This window comes from Cygnus atratus, chromosome 7 (assembly GCF_013377495.2).
Source record: "Cygnus atratus isolate AKBS03 ecotype Queensland, Australia chromosome 7, CAtr_DNAZoo_HiC_assembly, whole genome shotgun sequence".
Lineage (NCBI taxonomy): Eukaryota > Metazoa > Chordata > Aves > Anseriformes > Anatidae > Cygnus > Cygnus atratus.
In genome coordinates, this window is record NC_066368.1 from 10132652 (window position 1) to 10153110 (window position 20459).

At 38.9% G+C, this 20459-nt stretch overlaps 1 protein-coding gene across 2 annotated transcripts in view; it reads left to right on the plus strand.

The window, feature by feature from the left end:
• The first annotated feature begins 1276 nt into the window (after nt 1–1276).
• The window catches only part of GPAM (glycerol-3-phosphate acyltransferase, mitochondrial), a 30621-nt gene continuing 11438 nt past the window's right edge, over nt 1277–20459 (plus strand). The window contains exons 1-14 of one of the 2 annotated variants that reach the window (XM_035547882.2): nt 1277–1471; nt 2828–2958; nt 4979–5101; nt 8065–8138; nt 10115–10228; nt 11451–11600; nt 12476–12572; nt 13534–13670; nt 14302–14401; nt 15133–15345; nt 15785–15898; nt 17909–17994; nt 18957–19072; nt 19966–20036. In XM_035547882.2, the coding sequence (XP_035403775.1) occupies nt 2857–2958; nt 4979–5101; nt 8065–8138; nt 10115–10228; nt 11451–11600; nt 12476–12572; nt 13534–13670; nt 14302–14401; nt 15133–15345; nt 15785–15898; nt 17909–17994; nt 18957–19072; nt 19966–20036 (1497 nt within the window). In that variant the 5' untranslated portion in view covers nt 1277–1471; nt 2828–2856. The remainder of the gene's footprint in view (nt 1472–2827; nt 2959–4978; nt 5102–8064; nt 8139–10114; nt 10229–11450; nt 11601–12475; nt 12573–13533; nt 13671–14301; nt 14402–15132; nt 15346–15784; nt 15899–17908; nt 17995–18956; nt 19073–19965; nt 20037–20459) is intronic. The other variant, XM_035547883.2, reaches the window with a different exon arrangement.

A 20459-nucleotide genomic window follows, 5' to 3' on the forward strand; every position in this document is an offset into this window, starting at 1 on the left:
GCAGAAACACAATCTTTTTAAAAGAATTGTGTGTTTCATGAGATCATGTTATATTGTTGTGGTTTGAAAAGTAGGTGTAAACTCCAAAGTCCACCTTACAACAAATAGAGTATCTTTCCTTGCTAAGCAGGGATCTAAAATCTCTTCTGGCCCATAAGCTGTAGAATACTTTTAAGAAAGCATTATTTTTTTTTTTAAAGAATAGTAAACATTCTCCTCAGATACTCAGTCACGGGAAATGGGGCAATTTACAAATGCACGTAGCAGTTTGGTTTTCTGTCTATCGAGTTTCGCACATTTCATTTAAGTGTGAAAAGCATGGGTAATTCTCATTTGTCCTAAGTTTGAAGTGGCATCTAGAAGGAGAATATGTCCTTCGGTGACTTAAAAAAAAAAGACTGTAAATGGGATATTTGCATTAGCATAAAATGATTTATTATTTTTTGTCACTTTATACCTGTATTGCTCCGTATTAAGTATCAGTGCAGGCTCAAAGAAGAAACGTAGATACAAGCCTTTCCACAGGCATGTAGCTCAAACTAAGCCCCAGAAACGCTATCTTTAAATAGCCCAAGACTGCCAAAGCCAAGACATGCTATTAGTCCATGTTTGTTTATGTGCAGCAATCTCTATCAACATTTACTTTTGCATTCAGCAAAAGACAAACTGGCAGCGCTGCAAGGCCAGGTAGGCAGATCGATACCTGTCCCGAATTTTCTGCAATTGTTCGAATTTCAACAGCTCCGAGCCGCTGTACACCCATACAAACACGCTTTTACGTATTATTTTTTTCGGGGTTTTTATTTTAGCAGCCCTAATCGGAGAGAAAAGGAGCCGGGAGGAGGGGGGGTATGAAGGCAGCGTGGCGGTGGAGCCGGCTGCCGGGAGGCTGCCCAGCGACGGCCGGAGTGGCGGGGGGTGGCGGCGGGCGGCGACATTTGGCCCGAAGGGGACGGGACCGGGGACCCCCGGAGCCCCTTGAGGCGGTGCGGAGACGGGACGCAGCGGGGCTCGCTGAGGGGAGCCGCGGCGGCCGAGCGGGCCCGCGCCATGGCGGCGGGCGCTCAGGAAATCGCGTCAGGCCCGGCGCCGCCGGGCGGGCAGGGGGCAGCGGCCGCCGCCGAGCCATCGCCGCGGGTAGCGACCGGGGTCGAAGCCGAAGCCGGGTCCGGGGTTGCTCCCCCCGGTGGCTGCGGGGCGAGGGCGGGCAGCAGGGGGCGGTCCGGCGGCGGCAGCGGGCGGCTCGGAGCCGTGTGGGCGCGGAGGCTCTGCCCGGCGGGGGCCACCCCCGGCGGCGTCCCGGTGCCGGTGCCGGCCCCTTGGCAGCAGGCGGGGACGCGGCACCCCCGGTGGCGGCGTGAGCGGGAGCAGAGCTCGGGAGAGCGCCGGGTCCTTGCGCCCAGCCCCGCGGGGATGGCGGCCTGCGGGCGGCTCGCAGCCTGAGCCTGGCGGCGCGGAGCGTTCGGCGGAGGTACGTGCCACGTTGGTAGCGCTCGAGCAGGCTGTGAAATACCGAGACACGGGTTTTAAAGGCCGTTTACATACGCAGGTGCAGCTAAGGTCACCTTGAGCATGATTTGAGGACACGCTTCGTTTGAATTCTTTAGGTATTCAGGGACTCTTTTTTGTATTTATTGCGTAGTTTGAGTATTGATGTGCTTTAGTAAAAAAAAAAAAAAAAAAAAGGCAAATGAAACTTAAGAGTCAGCCAAGAAGAAGAGGTTCCCTTATGTACTCGGGTTGTGTAACGATGCCCGAGTGCGAGGCTGAGCGTGCTCCGGCTCCAGTTTGTGCTGGGAGCCCGCTGCGTGCACCTGGTGCGGGCAGGTACTGAGGGAGGGTCGGGGCTGCCTGGGGAGGGGGGCAGGGGAGGCACAGCGCTGGGCTCAAGTTCTGTTAGGCCTTGCGCTTGCAAATCTTGGAGGGGAACGGTCTCGCTTCTGGATGGCTTGTAGCTGGGCTGTAATGTGTCATTGCAGGGACAGATGCAGGAGGCAGAATTGCCACTCTATGTTTTACTTCTAGATAAAAGTGCTGGGATTCCTCTTTTGATAGGACATTAAAACAAAATAGTTTAACGTGTAGACTTTTGCAGATATACAATTCTAAGCTGTTTTGGTATGTTTGGCCTCCTTTTTTTTGTTTGTTTGAGGGAGAATTATTTACCTTGCTCGCTATACGAACGATAAAACGTCCATTTTAAAATAATTGTGCAATTTTAGACCTGTTCAATGCTTTTTAATCCAGCGAGCCCGTAACGTCACTGATGTCAGCAGCACGTTCAGAATTAGAGGTGTGCTTTGCAAGGAGCACTCCTCCGTCCGAGGAGGTTGTAAACTGGTTTGACTGCAGCTAGACCAGGCACATAAAATTTACTGTGGGATAGGATTGGGAGAGAACATAAAGGAAATTTTATCACATTGATTGGTGTCCTTCAGAAGCAAATGATGAAAGAATGAGGTCATGTAGTGCAAGAGAATAGTAAACTTTTAAAAGCGGCTGAAATGTCCTTTGTATCCTTGTTGCCAAATGGTTTAATCCATGCAGTGAAGAACAGTGGAAAAGCCTAAGGGGGCTGTGTTGAGCTGTAATGGGAAGAGGAGAAGGGAAGGAAAGACATGCACACAGCAGATTGGTATACCACGTTCATGAAAATCGAATGTGGTGGGTTAAATCCTGCTGGTTTCTGACTGTAGTGAAACTTCTTCAGAATCTAACTTTTACTGAAAGGTGCAAAAATACCTGTTAGCTAATTAATTGTTAGATGCCCATCCCTGAAACGATATATACATGAATATTTTATAAACAAGTATGTATTATTTTACAGCTTCTGATCTTCGGTTCAACTCGTGTGTCATGGATGAAACTGCGTTGTCCCTTGGAACGATAGATGTTTCTTATGTGTCCACCTCAGCAGAGTGCAGCGTTGGTAGATGTAAGCATTCCAATGAAGAATGGGTAAGTAAAAATTGTCAATGTGGCTGGCCATGTTTGCCTTTTGTTTTCTTGTTTTTGTATGCAAGTTGAAGGTGGACTTTTTTTAAATCATCTCTAGTGTGTGATACAGTTTTGGTTTTAATATAACTTGAAATGTAAGGAAGAACAGTTCAGTGCTGTGCCAAAGACTAATGTTGCTCGATAGGGAAAATCTTCATATTGAACTCTGTTCGTAGTCTCACAGTCTACTGGTGTGATGTTAGTAATCATTTTATATAATAGTAGATGTGCAGAATTTCATTCTGTAGCAGACTGAGGTCAAACAGAAAGTCAAACAGAAAGCTGGTTCCTGTTCCAAAAGAGGTACTTCTTTGAAACGTGCAAGGGAAAAGGAGCATGAGGCTAAAGATGCATGGTGATGTAACCGTTAGAGTTGGAGCTATTCATGCAGTACAGCAGGCAGAGGAAACTTGGTGGATATAAATAAAGAGCCTATTAAAACTCGGTGTCCTCTGTTGAGTGAGTCTGGGGATTTGGAGGAGACAAAGGGGGAAGGAACGGAGAGGGTTGGGTGAAGCACAAAGCCACATGGGGACGAGCTGGGTGCTGGTTGGTTTAGAAGCATAGGTCAGGAGGAATTAGGCACTGCTCTGGAGAGGAGGAGTTTGAACTTGGTACAGAAGAAGGGTTGGAGACATGGTCAGAGTTGAGGAAAAGGACAGATGTCCTCGCAGCTGGGTTTTATATCTAGCTAGGAGTAGGATACATTACACAGCAGGCTGCTGTGGTAACAGAGAGATCTGTGAGAGAGTAGTTATAGGCAGGCAAGCGAAAAAGATAGCAAAGGTTTTGTAAGAAAGTGGTGGTAAGTTTGGTCAGAGCTTGGAGGCAAGCAGAAGCATTTTTGCTGCAAAGTTGGTTAATGAGGAGTTAGCATTACTGAGGGTGATAGAGAACGGAGTGGGCCACGCTTAGCATTTTGGTGCATGTTTATTTCAGTTGAAGAGTTAGCCTTGGAATAAGTGCAAATTCATACAGCTTGCCAGATGTGATATGTGCATATTTTTATTTTCAGTCATCTTCAGCATTGCTTTTGACTTTCTGGTTGTTTCTCAGTGGGCTGGCTTTCTAGCTGGGTATGTGATAATCTGTATTTGTGTTTCTAACCCATGTGCTGCTGGTTTTAAGGTACTGGTTCTACCATGCTTCTCTTCCATTTGGAGGTGCTATTTTAAACATATTTCTGTTTATTTTGCTATCTTTTCATTTTGGTTTGTTTCTGTGGCTTCCCTTTTTAAAAAAAACTTTACAGTATTTGGTTTAGAAAATCTGAGTCCAGTGGACCTGATGCTTATGCTCAGGGAAGCAATAATGCAGTAGACTTTAATGGGAACAGCCAATGTCTTTGTAAATCATGTAGTTAAGTATATTTTTGTTGTGTCCTAACAAACAGAACGTGTTCTGTAAATGCACTTACTTTTGATTTTTTCCATTCTGTAATCTTATCCTAACACTGGAGAAAAAACTGTGGTTCCTTTTTCATGTTGCTTTGAATAAAACTGCTGAAGAACAGCCTACAGAGTCAGTGGAGTTAATGTTTCATGTATATTCAAATTGCAATTTTACAGGGTGTTGTCCAGTAAAAGCTTGAAATGCATTGCTCATTTTATGAGCACCTATACATCAGAGTGTAATTTACAGTTAAATTCTTCACCTTTTCTCAGCTGTAAATTTCATTGCTATTTCACATTAGAGTTATTATTTTAAAATTTCACACATCAGCAAATGCTGCAATGTTTAAGATATACAAGTACAACACAATGTTTTTGCTTTTGTTTTTGTTTTTTGTTTTTAAATCACATCATTTGGAGATGATATAATTTGTTTTAGAAAAAATCTTTAAAAAATAAGTATTGATTTCAGGATTTTTTTTTGTGATAATTTTGTGTGTGTTTCTGGCAGCACCTGTAATAAAAAGTTTTCAAATACCCATTAAAACATATATTGCTGGATATTGACATGGTGTTCTTTTGTTCCATAGGGAGAGTGTAACTCTAGGCCTCCTCTCTTCCGATCTGCCACTTTAAAATGGAAAGAAACTCTACTGAGCAGAAAAAGGCCATTTGTGGGACGATGTTGCTACGTATGCACTCCCCAGAGCCGGGTAAGAAGATTACAGGCTGGATGATGTTTGACAATAATGCGTAGTTACAGTGTAATGAAGTTTCAGTAGTTTTCTTACTTTCAGAATTAAGGTCAGAATGTTCTTACTTTGTAAAGGAATATAGTTTTTCTCATTTGTTTGTGGTTGTATTTTATTTGTCATGGAATTAATGGATGACACAGATCTATTGTGATGCTTTGTCTCCTGCTTTTCAGTGCGGACTTACTCCGTGCACAAAACTGTCCAGCTCTTCAGAATTAGTACTGTGAAAATGCATGGAAAAAATTATCTGCTCTACTGGATTAGTAATGGGAATTTGGTGCTTACAAAAGTGTTAAGGCTTATTTTTAGGATACTTAATCCTCTATCCACACAATAGGCACAGTTTTGAAAGTAAGCAATATACTTCCCTTCAAACTTGAAGAGATCAATCCTGTGCTTGAGAAGACAGCTTGGTTTTCTGCACCCAAACAGTTCTTGGCTTGTCTGCCCATCCTGGCAGCAAGACGTGCCAGTTACAATGGCGGGGATATTTGTCTGCTGGGAACAGCGTCAAGAGGGTGGCACTAGAGACATTGTGCCAGCTGATTTAAAATGTGACCTTTATTGAACTGCATTGAGCAGGTTTTCTGTAGGCTGAAGATGTAAAATGCTGATAAATGGCATAATGTAGTGTGCAACAAGTTCATCCTCTGGCTTGACTGTGTGTACACCGCAGGCTTTGCATTGCACTCAGCTACACCTGCACTGAGCTCCATAGTTGGCCAGACTGAAATGAAAACTTGCCTTTTCCTTTGACTAAGGAAAAGTTGTTATTTCACTTTATTACTATGCCAAAATAGAAAGCTGCAGCAATGGTACACAAACGTGGGATAGAAATCCAAATGTGCTGTGAAGAGTATGTACGATACGGGCAGCAAGACAGGCAATTAGAGAAACTGGGACTGCTTCTAACAAACAGTGGGGTGTTTTGACTTGTAAAAAGGTGTGTAGTGACTAGGGCCATTATGCATTTAGTCATTAGGCTATTAGTAATTAGGCTATTCCTCTCAAGTTGGGGATTACACTTTAAAAAGAAAAATCTTGTTCTGTATTTTGTCCGTTTAATAAGAAATTACTAGTCCTGAGATCTCACTTAGGAACGAGGCATGACCTGATAAAGTCCTTCTTTGCGTTATGCCCCAAGAAGATACCGTTCTTGCCACAGACAATAACAAACCAGATCCTCTCATTAGAGTCCGCCTGTTTCACTTTTTTTGAGCTGTCTGTTTAGTTAATTATCTCAAGGAAAAGGGATAGATGAGCAAGACAGATTTCCTTAGTGAGCTGGCCAAGCTAACACCTTGCTGGTGCTATAAGTGGCAAGTCTTTTCTCTCTTACATTCTTCCTGCTCTCCTGTGGCTGATAAAGTTCACCAACCAAGCAGAACTACCTGCTTTATTTATTTAGCCTGCGTCTCTCTTAGTTTTCTGCCTTACCTGAATGAATTTGGCTCATTAAGGGGTCTGATATTCATCAGTGCTAGTGGTGATGTAAGTTACGAGGTGGGGAGGTGGTGGGAAAGGGTAGGGCATGGCAGTGTGGGAGCTGGGCAGCTCCCTTGTGGTGCAGAGCTGGGAGATTAGCTCACTTCGTCTCACAGAACCACATCTTCCGCCTGACAGAGGATCAGAGCAGAATTAAACAAGGAAAAGCTGAAGTGTGACAAGGCACCTGGAGGATGGATTTCACAGAGCAAGTTTATAGCCTAATGGTTAGAGCATTGGAGTGGACTCAGGCGTTCATTGATGCATCCTCAGATTTGTTGCTGATTTTTGGGAGACCAAGAAGTTGTCGTAGTGCACAAAATTATGAGTGAACATTGTGAGAAATTGGTATTAATTGAAAGTTTCCATTTAAGTGCCTAAAGTTACAGTTTGTTGATTGTATGTACTACACAGCTGTGCTTTAACATGGGGTGAGAGTGTTTGCTCCCACTGCAGTGTGTAATTTCTACCTGATTTGCAAATGACAAAGGACACTCATGTTTTTCAATATGTGGCAAATGAAGTGTCCTAAACAAACTACAAACAAATAAGGCTCTTATCTGTCTCCCATTGCAAAATTGGTAATGAGGCTGTTCTGTAGCTTTGCTGTTGCTGGTAACCATCTTTCTCCTTAACTTCCCAGTCTTTGACTTCCTTGAAATGCACAATCCCAGTGACTTTACCTATAATTTCCTGTTGGCATGGTACCAGTTTTAAAATTAGTTTCTTTCTGCCCAAATAATATTTAATCTTTTGGTCAAGGTTCTTAGCTGGAAAATGGAAGATTAAAGTTCAGGTCTGCCTGCCAGGGAATGTTTGTTTATCCGAAGTGGAACTGCTCCCAAACTCATCCCAGAGCAGTTAATAGTCTGACAAGGAGAGCCTTTATGTAGGAGGCTGGACCGAGTTTGTTGTTCAGGCAGAGCAGGAATGTGAAGGCAGTTTACCACGTAACCATGGATATTCTCAGCCCTGGGCTGCTGTTATGTGATGCCTGATCCGCTGTCCAACTGGATGTCACAGGCTGAGTGTAAAAAGGCTCGTGGTTTTACTAATGCTGAGTGTGGCTTAATGAATTTCTGGCTCAAATAAGAGTTCTGTATTGTGACAAGTCCTGGTTTATGTTACACCAGAATATAATAAAAAAAAATCTGGCTTGAAAAAAGTAACCAGAACATTTCTCTTTTCTGTATGCAGTAAAGCCTAGAGAATACACTGAAAGTATTGGAGTTGGGAGTAGTGACTTTCTGAATTTTATTCTCATTTCAAAACATTTTCTGTATACTTTGTAAGGAAATTCAGTACTTCTTTGCTTTGGCTTTTGTTAATAGAGGTGAAAAACATTGCATTATTTTAAATGTTACTAGGAATGTAAAGACACAACTAATCTTATATAGAGAAACGGCCTTCCAATCTTCTTCTCCTTGGTTTTACAGGATAACTTCTTCAATGCTAGTATTCCTTCTTTGGGTCTACGTAATGTCATATATATCAATGAAACACATACCAGGTAAAGTAGCAAGTCTTCCTTTTACTTTTGAAATTCAGTATGTTCTGTTCTTATGGCAGGGAAATCTCTGGGATAGTCCAGAATGAATGAATGTACATTGCAGTCTTGAAATGCAGGAGTTGATGCTGGCTTCGGGAAAGTAAAATACTTGTAAAATTCAGCTGTGTGCATTTGGGAACAGGACAAAGTCCTTTGGGATGATTGGCAAGGAGTGTAAAGGTCATACCTATTTCACAAAAAAAAACAAAGCATTTTTTCCTTCATTGCAAATGGCAGCATCTCTAGTATAATGCTGAGAGGAGCTGTTTTATTCCCATACTTAAGAATGACTTTGGGCTGCATTTTAATTTACTGAGCAAATCTGGCTCACAATTTAGGCTTTCACTATTATTACCAATGACAGTTAAATCTGAAAATGTCTTGCTAGACTGTGACTCCTCTGCCTCAGTGGCAGAGTGCAGCTTCTGAAAGATGGTGTATTTGTCATAAATATGAGTATGTATTTTTGTGCTACCTGAATTATATCTTGTGTCCTGGAAGGAAGATGCTGGAAGTACACAAAAATCTTCATTTTGTTCTTTGGAAAGTTAATAATGCTTGCTGCAGTTTTTGCAGTAATCATTAGCATAAGCAGATTCTGCAGTGTTTGTGGAACCAGAGCAAACAAAGAGAGGCCAGCAGCCTGAAAGAAATGAGCCAAAGTGTCTGAGTGGAAGAAAGGCAGTATTGTGCTGTGCTTGAGAGGGAGGAAGCTAATGTTAGAGACTGTTCTTTCTTCAATTTGAATTAATGATTTTTTTTTTAAGAGTTGAGTCTGTAGTTTAGAATACAGAAAAATAACTGAAATAGTGTTTGACTTTTTATATTAGTTTGAGAAGTCTCATCCTTGGGTGGTTTTGAATAGTCAGAGATTCTTAAATTAGAAATATAAGGGCAACAAAATATGGGTTAATGAATAATTCTGAAATAAAATGCCTTTAGCTCAGAATGTTATTAAAATCCTCAATTCTCAGACTATAATGAAGTTCTGAGGTCCCCTGGGGTTCCACAGCAACAGGTGTCTCCATAAGCTTCCTAAGGCCAAGAATTATCAGCGGCCTTTTTCTGAGGAGTGAATATGTCAGTTTTGGTAATTCGGAGCAAGATTCTGAACAAAATAATACATCTTGACTGGATCTACTCTGTGTGTTTTTTCTTATGTCCTTGCTACATGATTAGAAAACAAGTTTTTCTAATTGTTTTGCGTTATGCCTGAGCTTTAAAATGAATACAGAAGCCTTTATACCTTGACAGGTCCCTCTAGTAGATGCATGCTGTTAGAATTTGTTCATAGCTACAAAAACTCCTGACAGAAAGAAGCGTATCTCCTTCGCTTTGCTTTTTTGAAAAATCAATAAAGCTATCTCAAACTCAGGTGGGAATGGGAAAATGGAAAAGCAATTAAAGCAGCATCACCAGTCTACTTTCCTGACAACATGGTTAGCAAAATTCTTTGTCCTTAGAGACAGTCTGAATATTTGTGTAAGTGTTATGTGACAGTATTGATTGCTTGTGCGTATGCACTCATCCCAATTACAGCAGTTGTGGCTAATTCTGTTTGACATTTTGCAGTATGCAAGTTTCTTCTCATCTTTTATAACTGTTTACAACATGTGTAAATACACTGAAATGTGGTAGGGAGGTGTCCTGGTTTCAGGTAGGACAGAGTTAATTTTCCTCCTAGTAGCTGGCAGGGTGCTATGTTTTGGATTAGAATGAGAAGAGCGCTGATAACATGCTGATGTTTTAATTGTTGTAGAGCGGTGCTTACACCAAGCCAAGGACTTTTCAGCTTCTCGCTCTGTCCTGCTAGTGAAGTTCTTTGAAGAACTTTACTTATTTTTGCTTCTTAGTATTTATTTTTGTTTCTTTTTTCTTTTTTTTTGTCAGTAGTTTATTTTGAGGCTGACACTCAAACTTGCTTCATATTTTTGTAGGTACAGAGGATGGCTTGCAAGACGGCTTTGCTATGTTCTTTTTGTGCAAGAGAGGGATGTTCATAAGGGTATGTTTGCGAAGAATCTGACAGAAAATGTGCTGAATAACAGCAGGTAAGATAATGCAAAATATTTTTTTTTGTATGACTGGTACATTATATTATAATCTACGAATTTGGAAACTGACGGCTTTGAAAACTATGCTCTTTAAAATACATTAGAAGATACAGTATCTTTAGCACAGACATTCAGGACTGTGGCTTGCAATTTCAGTTTGATTACTAAGAGGGGAGATTTGTAATTCTTAATCTCCAAATGAATAATGCGTAGTGGGTGGACAGCAGACTCAGTACACAGAAAAATAAATTGCTGTGTGGAAACTCTTCAAACTTTTGTTTATCTAATTCAAGTTAAGTCGTTATTAATAAAGCCATACTATTGTCATCAAAAATTTTCAGCGTTTCAAAAATAATGGGAAAGTGGCATTTCAGATTACCCTAGTTTATGATGCAACAATAGTGTGAGGCAAAATTGGAAAAAGATTATAGAGTGTCTATACCCATTCTTTGTTTTGTGGAGCTTGTTTTCTATTTCATCTACTGTATTTTAAAAGGCATGTTGATCCCCTGATCAGCTAGTAAGGTATCTGTTTTCCATGGACACAGAGAAACACAGCCACATACCCATTCCTCCAGTCTAGTCTAGTCAGAGTACTCTTGTGAATTTTTAATGTTCAAGTCGCATCTGAAGATGATGATGTTGCTTTTGTAAAACAATGCAGACTACCTCGTGCCACAGTTACGGTGTGTTAATCCACTTAATCTCTCTTATATATGTTTTAAATGGGGAAAAACAACCCATACAAAATTTAGTTACACTTTGTAAAACTGAGATTTCAAGTGGGGAGATCCTGTAGAAATGCAAAATAGCAACTGCATAGATCTGTCTAATGAGGTAAGTGAAATTGTTATGGTAGTAAAAACAAAGTATGAACAAAGAGGAGATTTCAGCTGCGCTTTTTGCAGTTTTAACTTTATTAATCATTTCTGAAATTCAGTGATCACTTAGTATCAGTACCTATCAAGTGTGTACATACTGTTTTATACACCAAATCTGAGTGCATCCATCCATCATCCACCTCTTTAATTCAGAGCTTAGCAGTACTGAATTAAATTGAATTCATTTGGAATGCACAAAATGTTGCCGTGGCTTTTTATCTTCTTTTATGCCTGCAAATTACTCTGGTAGTAGTATATAGATCATTCCTAGCAGTTATTGTCTGTCTTGAACTCTTCTGTTGCAGAACTGTCTCATAAGTTTTACTTTTTAATGTTAGAGTGCAGAAGGCCATTGTAGATGAAGCTTCTGAACCAAGCGTTCCAGGTAGTTTTGCTCAGACGGATCCTAAAGCTATCAACAAAGTGAAGAAAAAAGCTAGGAAAATTCTCCAGGAAATGGTAGCAAATGTGTCACCGGCTTTAATCAGGTAAGGAAAATGGCTCGTCATCATTGTCAATGGATAGAAGAACAGCCAAGCTGTCTCTGTTATACCAGCAAAGCTTGTAACATGTTAGTTATAATTAATGAATAATTATTCATAAAAAGTCCTTTTCCATAAAAAGTCCTTTTCACCTAGTGAAATGGTTGTTATACTTCATTTTCAGGTACAGCAGAAAGCCTACCTCTTTTTCAAGGGATAAATCTTGTGATGTGATTAAATGCAAACATGTTTTTTTCTCCCAAAACTAGGCTTGTTGCTAATGCTTAGACCAATATTGGTATCCTTTGTTGTTTGAGGCTGATACAGACAAGAGCAGCTAGCTGCAGGATCTTAGACTGTGAAAGATCTTTTTTCCAGTAACACATTGAATATCATAGCCTGTAGTTATAAATGTCTTAGAGTCTTATCTTAGATAAAATATACGATTTCACTACTAAAGATCAGTTTGCTTCTGTCATGTTCAAAATCCTTTCACTCACTTTCGTGATGCAAACCGTATCTTTTTTTTGTAACTATATTAAGTTTTCCTACAAGACCAGATTCGCCGTGTCACCTAACATGTTTATCCACGTGCTTAGTTACTGCAATCGATCATAGGACCTCTGTTAGCTTGCCACATACATACAGTAGTCTTTGTGGTGTGAACAGCCTGCACTGCAGTTGACACAACTTCTGTGTCATAATTACAAGAGGCTTTAGTTGATAGGCAAAGACTTGTTAAGCAATCTGATTTCATAGTAAGTTTTTCTGAATATGAAGTAATGAGATTTTATGGCTTTGTCTTTAGTTGTGTGGAAGCAATATAAAAGTCAAGGCAGCAACGAACGAAGTTCTTTGAATTATGTTTGTTCTTTTTTCAGGTTGACTGGCTGGGTGTTACTGAAGTTGTTTAATAGCTTTTTCTGGAATATTCAGATCCACAGAGGTCAAATAGAAATGGTCAAAGCAGCAACAGAGGTAAGGGTGGGGTGGGAAAGAATCTAGTAAGGCATATTTCTGATGGAATTTCTCTTAATGTTTACAGTGCTTTCTCTTTTCAGAATGGTTCTCCTAAGTCTATGTCATAGCAGATTCTAGATAGATCTGTCTCAGAGCTCGGAAATAATGTTTTTAATTAAATATTATGTTCTTTGAGTTGTGTAACCTAAAATACTATGTCAGCAGTGTCTTCATCTTTGCTTCAGGATCAGATTTTAACTGTAAGGTTGAATGGTTATCTCACGTAAACCTGCATCCAGCATTATTTCTTTTTCTGTGCTGAGGCAGCCAGTAATAAATTAGTAGGTATGTTTAGGATTTTCAGAATTGCTCTTACCTTAATTTGGAATAAAAAACTTTAAGAATTTGTCTTCCTTGTTAGCAATCTATTGCCAGTCCTTCAATATTTACTGAAATTGATTAAAATAACTCCTAAATTCAGCCATCTCGTTTACACTCAAATGACTCGATTATTTTTGCAGAGTTTACTTTATAAAGATGCATTAGATAAATTAAAGAAAAAAATGATTCTTGTTATTTTCTGTTACTTTTTGATTACGGTGTTGGGAAGCCCGCTATTCATAGATTCTTGTTGATGTCTTATAGAAAGAAATAGCAACACTTTGGTGATTCTGGTTTGGTCACATCCCTTGAAACTTTTTGATTGTTTTCTCAGTACTGTGAGTCTGAAGAATATCAATCATTCTGTCTGGTAATGCATACAACTGAAAACTACAGACCTTGGAAAATTAAAAAGTAGAGTTCATTGAAATGTTCTCGTCACAGCTGAATGAAAACCAGAAGTAAACGAAATGAATGTTGACATCATCAGTTCTGATAGTATGCTAACAATCTTGATGACAGATTTTAGAAAAGGAGTAATGTTCCACGGTTCTTATCAATTGTCTTTTTTTTTCTTCTTCTTCTCTCCTCTCCATAGATGAATTTGCCCCTTATTTTCTTGCCTGTTCATAAATCTCACATTGACTACCTGCTCCTTACATTCATACTTTTCTGCCATAACATCAAAGCACCCTATATTGCTGCAGGGAACAATCTCAACATCCCCATCTTCAGGTAATGATAATAAACTATGTGGAATCTCATTATTTGAAAAATAATGAAGTGGGGGAATGATCAGTTGACCAGTTGTGCACTATATCATACGTCCACTTGTAAGGGCATCAGTGTGACTGGGCAATTCTGTAGAATTTTTTGGTTCCTATTGCATGCTTGGAGAGAGACCATAACAAAATCCTTTTGAGAAATTAAGTGGGATAAGGAATAATATTAATTTCTTCTAGGAGTCTCAAAGTGGGTAGGTGAGTAAAGAAAGATTAGTACGTGAAAACCATATGTGAATAGGCAGCTATTCTTTATGAAGTTACATGAGATGACTATTGGGCAGTAACAGTACTGAGTGAATAGTACTTTGTGGGAAAGTACTCCAGTTTGATCTCTGTTTAAATCGTATTTCTGGTGGCTGAAGAACATCTGAAGATCTTCTAGGTATTTTTTTGCCAGTGACAAAGAACTTAGGAATACCTGATCTCTGAAGAGCCACTGGACATTGTGGGAAATAGCAGGAAAAGAAGGAGACTATCTTGACTCAGAGGGTGTCCTGTTGTGTGCCGGGAATTTTATACTGGCTGTGTAGTAGTTTGGTAAAATCTGAAACCAATGAGTATATTTCTTTTTTATTGTGTAGCACATTGATCCGCAAGCTAGGAGGATTTTTCATTCGTCGAAAGTTAGATCAGAGTCCGGATGGTCGTAAGGACTTCCTCTACAGAGCTTTGCTCTATGTGGTATGTACTTCTTGTCTTTGTGTCCATGGGTAGCATTTCAGTTGGATGGCAAGTAGAGTAATTTCTGTCAGCCTGGGGATGGTTTTTACTGCTTTGAATTTGTCTTGGGGTTCATGCTAGAAAAGCAGGATACATTTTTGTATCATGTCTTGAATGTGTGAAATAAGAGAGAATTGAATGCCTGGTACCTTTGAGGATGAGAAGATTCTCACCTTGCATAATCCTTGTTAAAATAAGTGGAATTAGTCTCTCTGAATTAATATTAAACTTTAATCTTGTTTCTCTGATTTCTTTTGTACTGGGGCCTATCTACACTGATTTTACTAACTTAATAGAAGTCTCTGTTTATGATACGTTGATGTAGTTCTTTGTGCGACTCAGTAAAATAGCTCTATTTGCATCTCAGAAGATGGGATGTACTGAGGAACCAGAAGAGACATATGCAAATCAGCTAGATCAACTGTTGCTAGAGATGTTCTTGAACAAATGGCAGTATACTGCTTGTATATTCACGCAAATTAAACTGCAGTTTGGTCTGGGTTTGTGCCAAGCAGTAATTATTGCCTTTTTTTTGTGTTCTTACAAGTATTCATGCCAACTCATGGTCTTCCATTGTTGTAAAAGGAAATGTTTGCTGCTAAGGAGCAATATGTTTCAAATGTGAATTTGCCAGTATATGAGTATATGAAGATATTTATTTTTTTCTTCTTTTTCTATCTTTTTGTATTCAGCACATAGAGGAATTGTTGAGACAGCAGCAGTTTTTAGAAATATTCTTGGAAGGCACAAGGTCTCGAAGTGGAAAGACATCCAGTGCTAGAGCGGGTCTTTTATCTGTGGTGGTGGATGCTCTCTTCTCAAATGCTACTCCTGATGTCCTAATTATACCTGTGGGAATCTCCTATGATCGCATAATTGAAGGTCACTATAACAGTGAACAGCTGGTAAGAGCAACTTAACAGCTTGTTTTGCCTTGGTGATTTTCTGCTTATGTGCAGGAGGATGTGTTACACAGTTAAATGATGTGCTAGTAGTTCTCTGTCACATGCACTTGGTGTTAGTGAAGAAGAATGTAGAGCCATGAATCACAGAACCTCTCTGATAGGGAGTGCCGAGGTATAGGTAACATAATTCTAAATGCAAATCCATGACATAAAAAATAATACATTCAAACGGTAATACGCATGGAAAACAGTAGTTCTCTAGACTTACTTGAAGTTATAAGGTGTGTCAGAAGATTTGGCCTTCTTGTCTGTTGGATGCATTTTTAATTTTAAACATAATTTTTTAATTGCAAATTGGAAGAAACCAACAACAAAAAATACCCAAAAACAAAACAAAAAGAAATAACACCCAAACCCAACTACTACTCATATTTTCCAGGGCAAGCCTAAGAAGAATGAAAGCCTTTGGAGTATAGCTAGAGGAGTCTTCAGAATGCTACGGAAGAATTATGGGTGTGTCAGAGTAGATTTTGCACAGCCGTTTTCCTTAAAAGTAAGTTTGGTATTTTGAAGATTTGTTTTGAAGTTTGATTTTGCTGTTTCAGTAATGGGACATTTATTTTTATTTTCTCACTGGGGGTAGTCACTATTAGCATAATCTGCAGAATTCTATTCCAGTAGGACACGAGTACGTAACTTCCCTGTTTCACTGACGGCATGAATCTTCAAACACAATTGTGTTAAGTTGAAATAGTTTCAAAGTTGACATAAAGGATCATGTTAGTTTTGAATTAGCGTAAATACTCTCACTGTTGTTTTTTTGTTTGTTTGTTTTAACAGCTTTTGAAGTGATCTGTGTACCGTGTAGTAATTTTTTAAGTTGTATAGACATTTGGAGTTGAAGGAAACTGGATACAGTTCTCCAGTTTAAGTAATTAAATGGTTTACACTATTGTTGAGGAACAGTATTTGTCTCATTGGATCTTTAAAGTTGTTAAGCAAGTTAGTAGTTATAAAGGCACCGTGGATATATCACCAGATCTACATATTCCATAGTTTATTATTAGTTTTCACCTGTTGCCTAAATTCACAAAATACTGTTCTGTGGTTTCTTGGGGAAGGGGCTGGCTCACTACTAGCTGCTTTCACTTTCTTTTCCTTATCTCTTTGCAGAATTTGCTAGTATTATACTTAATTTATCTGCATTTCACTAATCTGTCTTCTGCTACAGTATACCTTTTTTTTTTTTTAGTGTGACTTTAATAAGATTAACTGCTGTAACAACAACCTACTAGAACATTATTCAAATTAATTAGGCATTCTTCTTTCTGCCCTACTTCTCTCAGAAAAGCAGTAGGTTGGAGAGCTTTGGAGGGTTCAATTACCACAGCATGAAATTATTGTGACTGTCTGCACTGCATTATAATTAGTGTAGTAGGGAAAGATATTAATTCACTTCCAAAGAAGAAGGCTTGGGTCACTTCCAGGCTATTCTTGGTAGTAAGCTAATGATTGCTCTTGGATCAGTATAGGGAAAAGAATGTTATCTGCCCTCTTAATCTAGTGAAATACTGATCACTCTATACCTTCTTAGCATCCTCTGCCAGGTCTCATTTGTATGTGCATTCTTTCTTGTACTCCAGAAATAGAATAAGCGTGACGTAAATTGTTTAAGTATGCCTTAACCAAGATTTGCAAAAACATAACTATATCAATTTAAGCTGATGTAGTTATATCACTGCAAATTTTTCTAAGGTGAGTTTTTTGGGGTTAATTTTGAGCTTTTGAAGTTCTGTGAATACAGAATTAGAAGCAGAAGAGGGAGAGCTGGCTGTGAAAGCCTTTTAAACAGCTTTCCTGGGAGAGAACTTTTTCTGACCAGCAGGCTAAGTGGCTCTGTAGTTTCCCACATTAGTCTTCATAGGAACTGAAAGAACACAGTGTCCTGAAAACAGAGTAATGTAAATGCTAACCTGTAAGGAGAGTCTTCTGAGAAATTTGGGATTCAAGAATTCCAAGTATGTGGTTTGATGCCTGCTTTCTGGGCGCTTCAGTTTTGTGATGTCTTACAGCTAAAGCTTCTATAGTAGTGTTTACCTATGGAGATGCTCCCTGTCCTGGTGTTTGAGGAAAGCAGCAACAAGCAATAATTATAATCTCTTTGTGGGTTCTGAATGAGTACTAGACTTCGCTCTCATTCATGCTAATGAAGGCAGTTCTCATTAATTTAATCATGGAGAAGCTAGTCTCAAAGGACTTCTTCCCAGCAAGATGCTGACAGGGATTATGTATTGTTTTTTTGTGGCAGTGTTTTTCACCAAGTATGGATTCTTTGCGGTGGAAAGTTTTCCTTTACATAAAATAGAATTAAAAGAGAATAAAGTGTTGCAAACTTGTCACTTCTGTAACCTTATTAGTACTCTTTTAATGTAAGCTATTTTTAATCACTGTTGCATTTTTGAATAATTGCCTTTTTCATATAAATAGTGTTATCAGTTGAATGCAGAAGTAATGTGGGAAAAGTACAAAAAAAACCAACAAAAATCAATCCTTTTCTTAATAGGAATACGTCAACAGCCAAAATCAAAAACCTGTGCCTGCTCCTCTTTCTCTGGAACAAGCTTTGTTACCAGCTATACTTCCATCAAGGTAGAGTTTTTTTTTTGTTGTTGGGGAGAGGGATGACAGGTTGATTTTTATTTATTTTTTTTTTCAATTTTCCTTTGGCTTTTAGTATTCTGCATTACATTTCAAGATATGCTTGAACTCCCCAGTGATTATGCGATTATAACTGCAATTTATTCCAAGAGTTGCATTCTTTCTGGGGATTTTTTTTCAAATAAGCTTGAGGAGGCTTTTTAAAAAAAAAAATTAATTATAGTGACCTCTGTTGGTTTAATTTTAAATTTTACAGAATAATTTAGTCAGCGAAGAAAAATAACACTCTTAATGAAAAAGAAAGAATATGTTCTTAAAACCCACAAACATCTCAGGTGGATTTTGGTAGAATTCCAAACCAAATAGTGAGAACTTGTGAGTGAGTACCCCTTGTTCAAGGATATGACTCATTCAGAAATGAAAAACTTCACCATAGGGCTAGACTTGCATTTGTTACAAAGACTTAGATTTTAGTTGAAGTTTTGCTCGACTTTTACAAACCTGTGTGGTCCTAGTAAAGACGAAGTCTAGATATTTATCTTTGGAAAGTTTGAGGTCCATACAAAAGACCATTTCTAGCTTGTGGAGTGGCTGAGCTGAAAACTGCCTTCTAGGCAGATTCGCTTAATCTACTTCTGTCCGTATTCATTGAAAAGAGCTGTGGGGTGCAAGTGATGTAATAGCAAAGTCATGAATAGCCATAGGACAAGGCAAATGTTGTGTTTGCCCTTTTTCTTTTGGTGTTCTTACCTTGGATTGTTCTTTACTGTGAAGAAAGTGTCTGGAAAAGTTGTTAGACATTCAACTTCTTGTGGATCTTGTTATGCATAACATTTAGTGCCCTTACCAGAATTCATAGTGTATTTTTGCACTGTAGTTCAGTTAGTGTATCTAAAAAATAAAAATCAATGTAAATCTAAATGTCATAATACAACTTTTTATTCTGTATTTAGACCTAATGATACTGTGGATGAAGGTAGAGAGGCTTCATTGCCTAACACCAGGGATATAACCAGTGAGCCCTACAGAAGAGAGCTGATAGCTAACTTGGCTGAGCACATTTTATTCAGTAAGTGTTCCAGTATCACTGTCAGCTACTTATTTTGTCTTGCTTGTTGCATGAACTAACTTGCTGTTTGGTAGTGTCATACTTCCAAATTCTCTCCGTTCCAGGCGATCATTTCTTGACTTCACATGCTTTGTTGACAGTTCTCCCTCCTTTGCCATCCTCCATCCCTCTGGAACATTTAATAGACTGTCTTTCTGTTTGTACAGACCTTCTGTTTATATTGGTAACTTGTGTATTTTTTTTTTACTAGTATACTGAACTTGATGTAATTTGAAGTGTTTGCGTTGATATCAGTGTATCAATATGACATCATGACTTCTCATTGCACCATGTAAGAAGTTACTGCAGCGTCTTGTAGGCATTATTTATGTTACTATTCTCATGAATTCATCTAGCTACACGGACCACTGGCTTACAGGCTATGTGGTGTGCATTTCAGTTAGCAGATCTGTGATTTCAGATTTAAGAGATGCGTACGAAACGGCACTTCTAGCTTAGTAAATTTCTGAGTTTTACTCAGGCTTCTGAGTTCAAGTTACTGTAGTTTGATTACTTTAATATTTTCCATACCTGCAGGTCTCCAGAATTGTCCATGGTCTTTACAGTACTTCTGTAGGGTGAATATGATGATCATCATGTATTGCTAGAAGGAGCTGAAGCGCTAAGGGCTGCGATACAGTAGTGTCAGGGCATGCTTGAAATTCTATAGTTCATACCCTTTTATTGTTACTATATAGACATAATACACTTCGTATTTCATTCAGAATGTACAGTTCTCTGCCCGTATCACTACTTTTTTTTTAAGTAGTGGCTAGTGTTTCATTTGTAACGATGTTATAAACTTCTCTGATAGTTGAAGTGTTTCAGTTTAACTTTGTCTTGTTTACTTCTAGCTGCTAACAAGTCCTGTGCAGTGATGTCCACCCACATTGTTGCCTGTTTGCTGCTGTACAGACATAGACAGGTAAGGCTTTTGTGCATAAGTGGACAAACAGTGCTTTAAACTCGTTAATTAGAAGCATAGTATGCATTCTACTATTGTGTGATACTGACGAGAGAAGAGAGGTGCATTTGAGGTGGATTTTGTGTACTCTTGTATTTTGGTTAGCAGTGAATGCTTGGAGATAATCCATTATTGATGAGATAATAATATACATTCATATAAAATATAGATTTTTAAATTCAAAATTTAGTTATGCCTTTTAGAAAGAGTAAATGTTTTTTGTCCGTTGTGTTAAAATCACACTCTAGATGTCTGATGTTGAAACACATTTACCACTGAATGGTAAATGGCTAGCGCCTCTTCAGTTAATTTTCAAATGAGTTTTGCTGTTCCTTGGTACTAGAATATTGTGCCAAGTTGGCAAAATTATTTTAATGTTTAAAT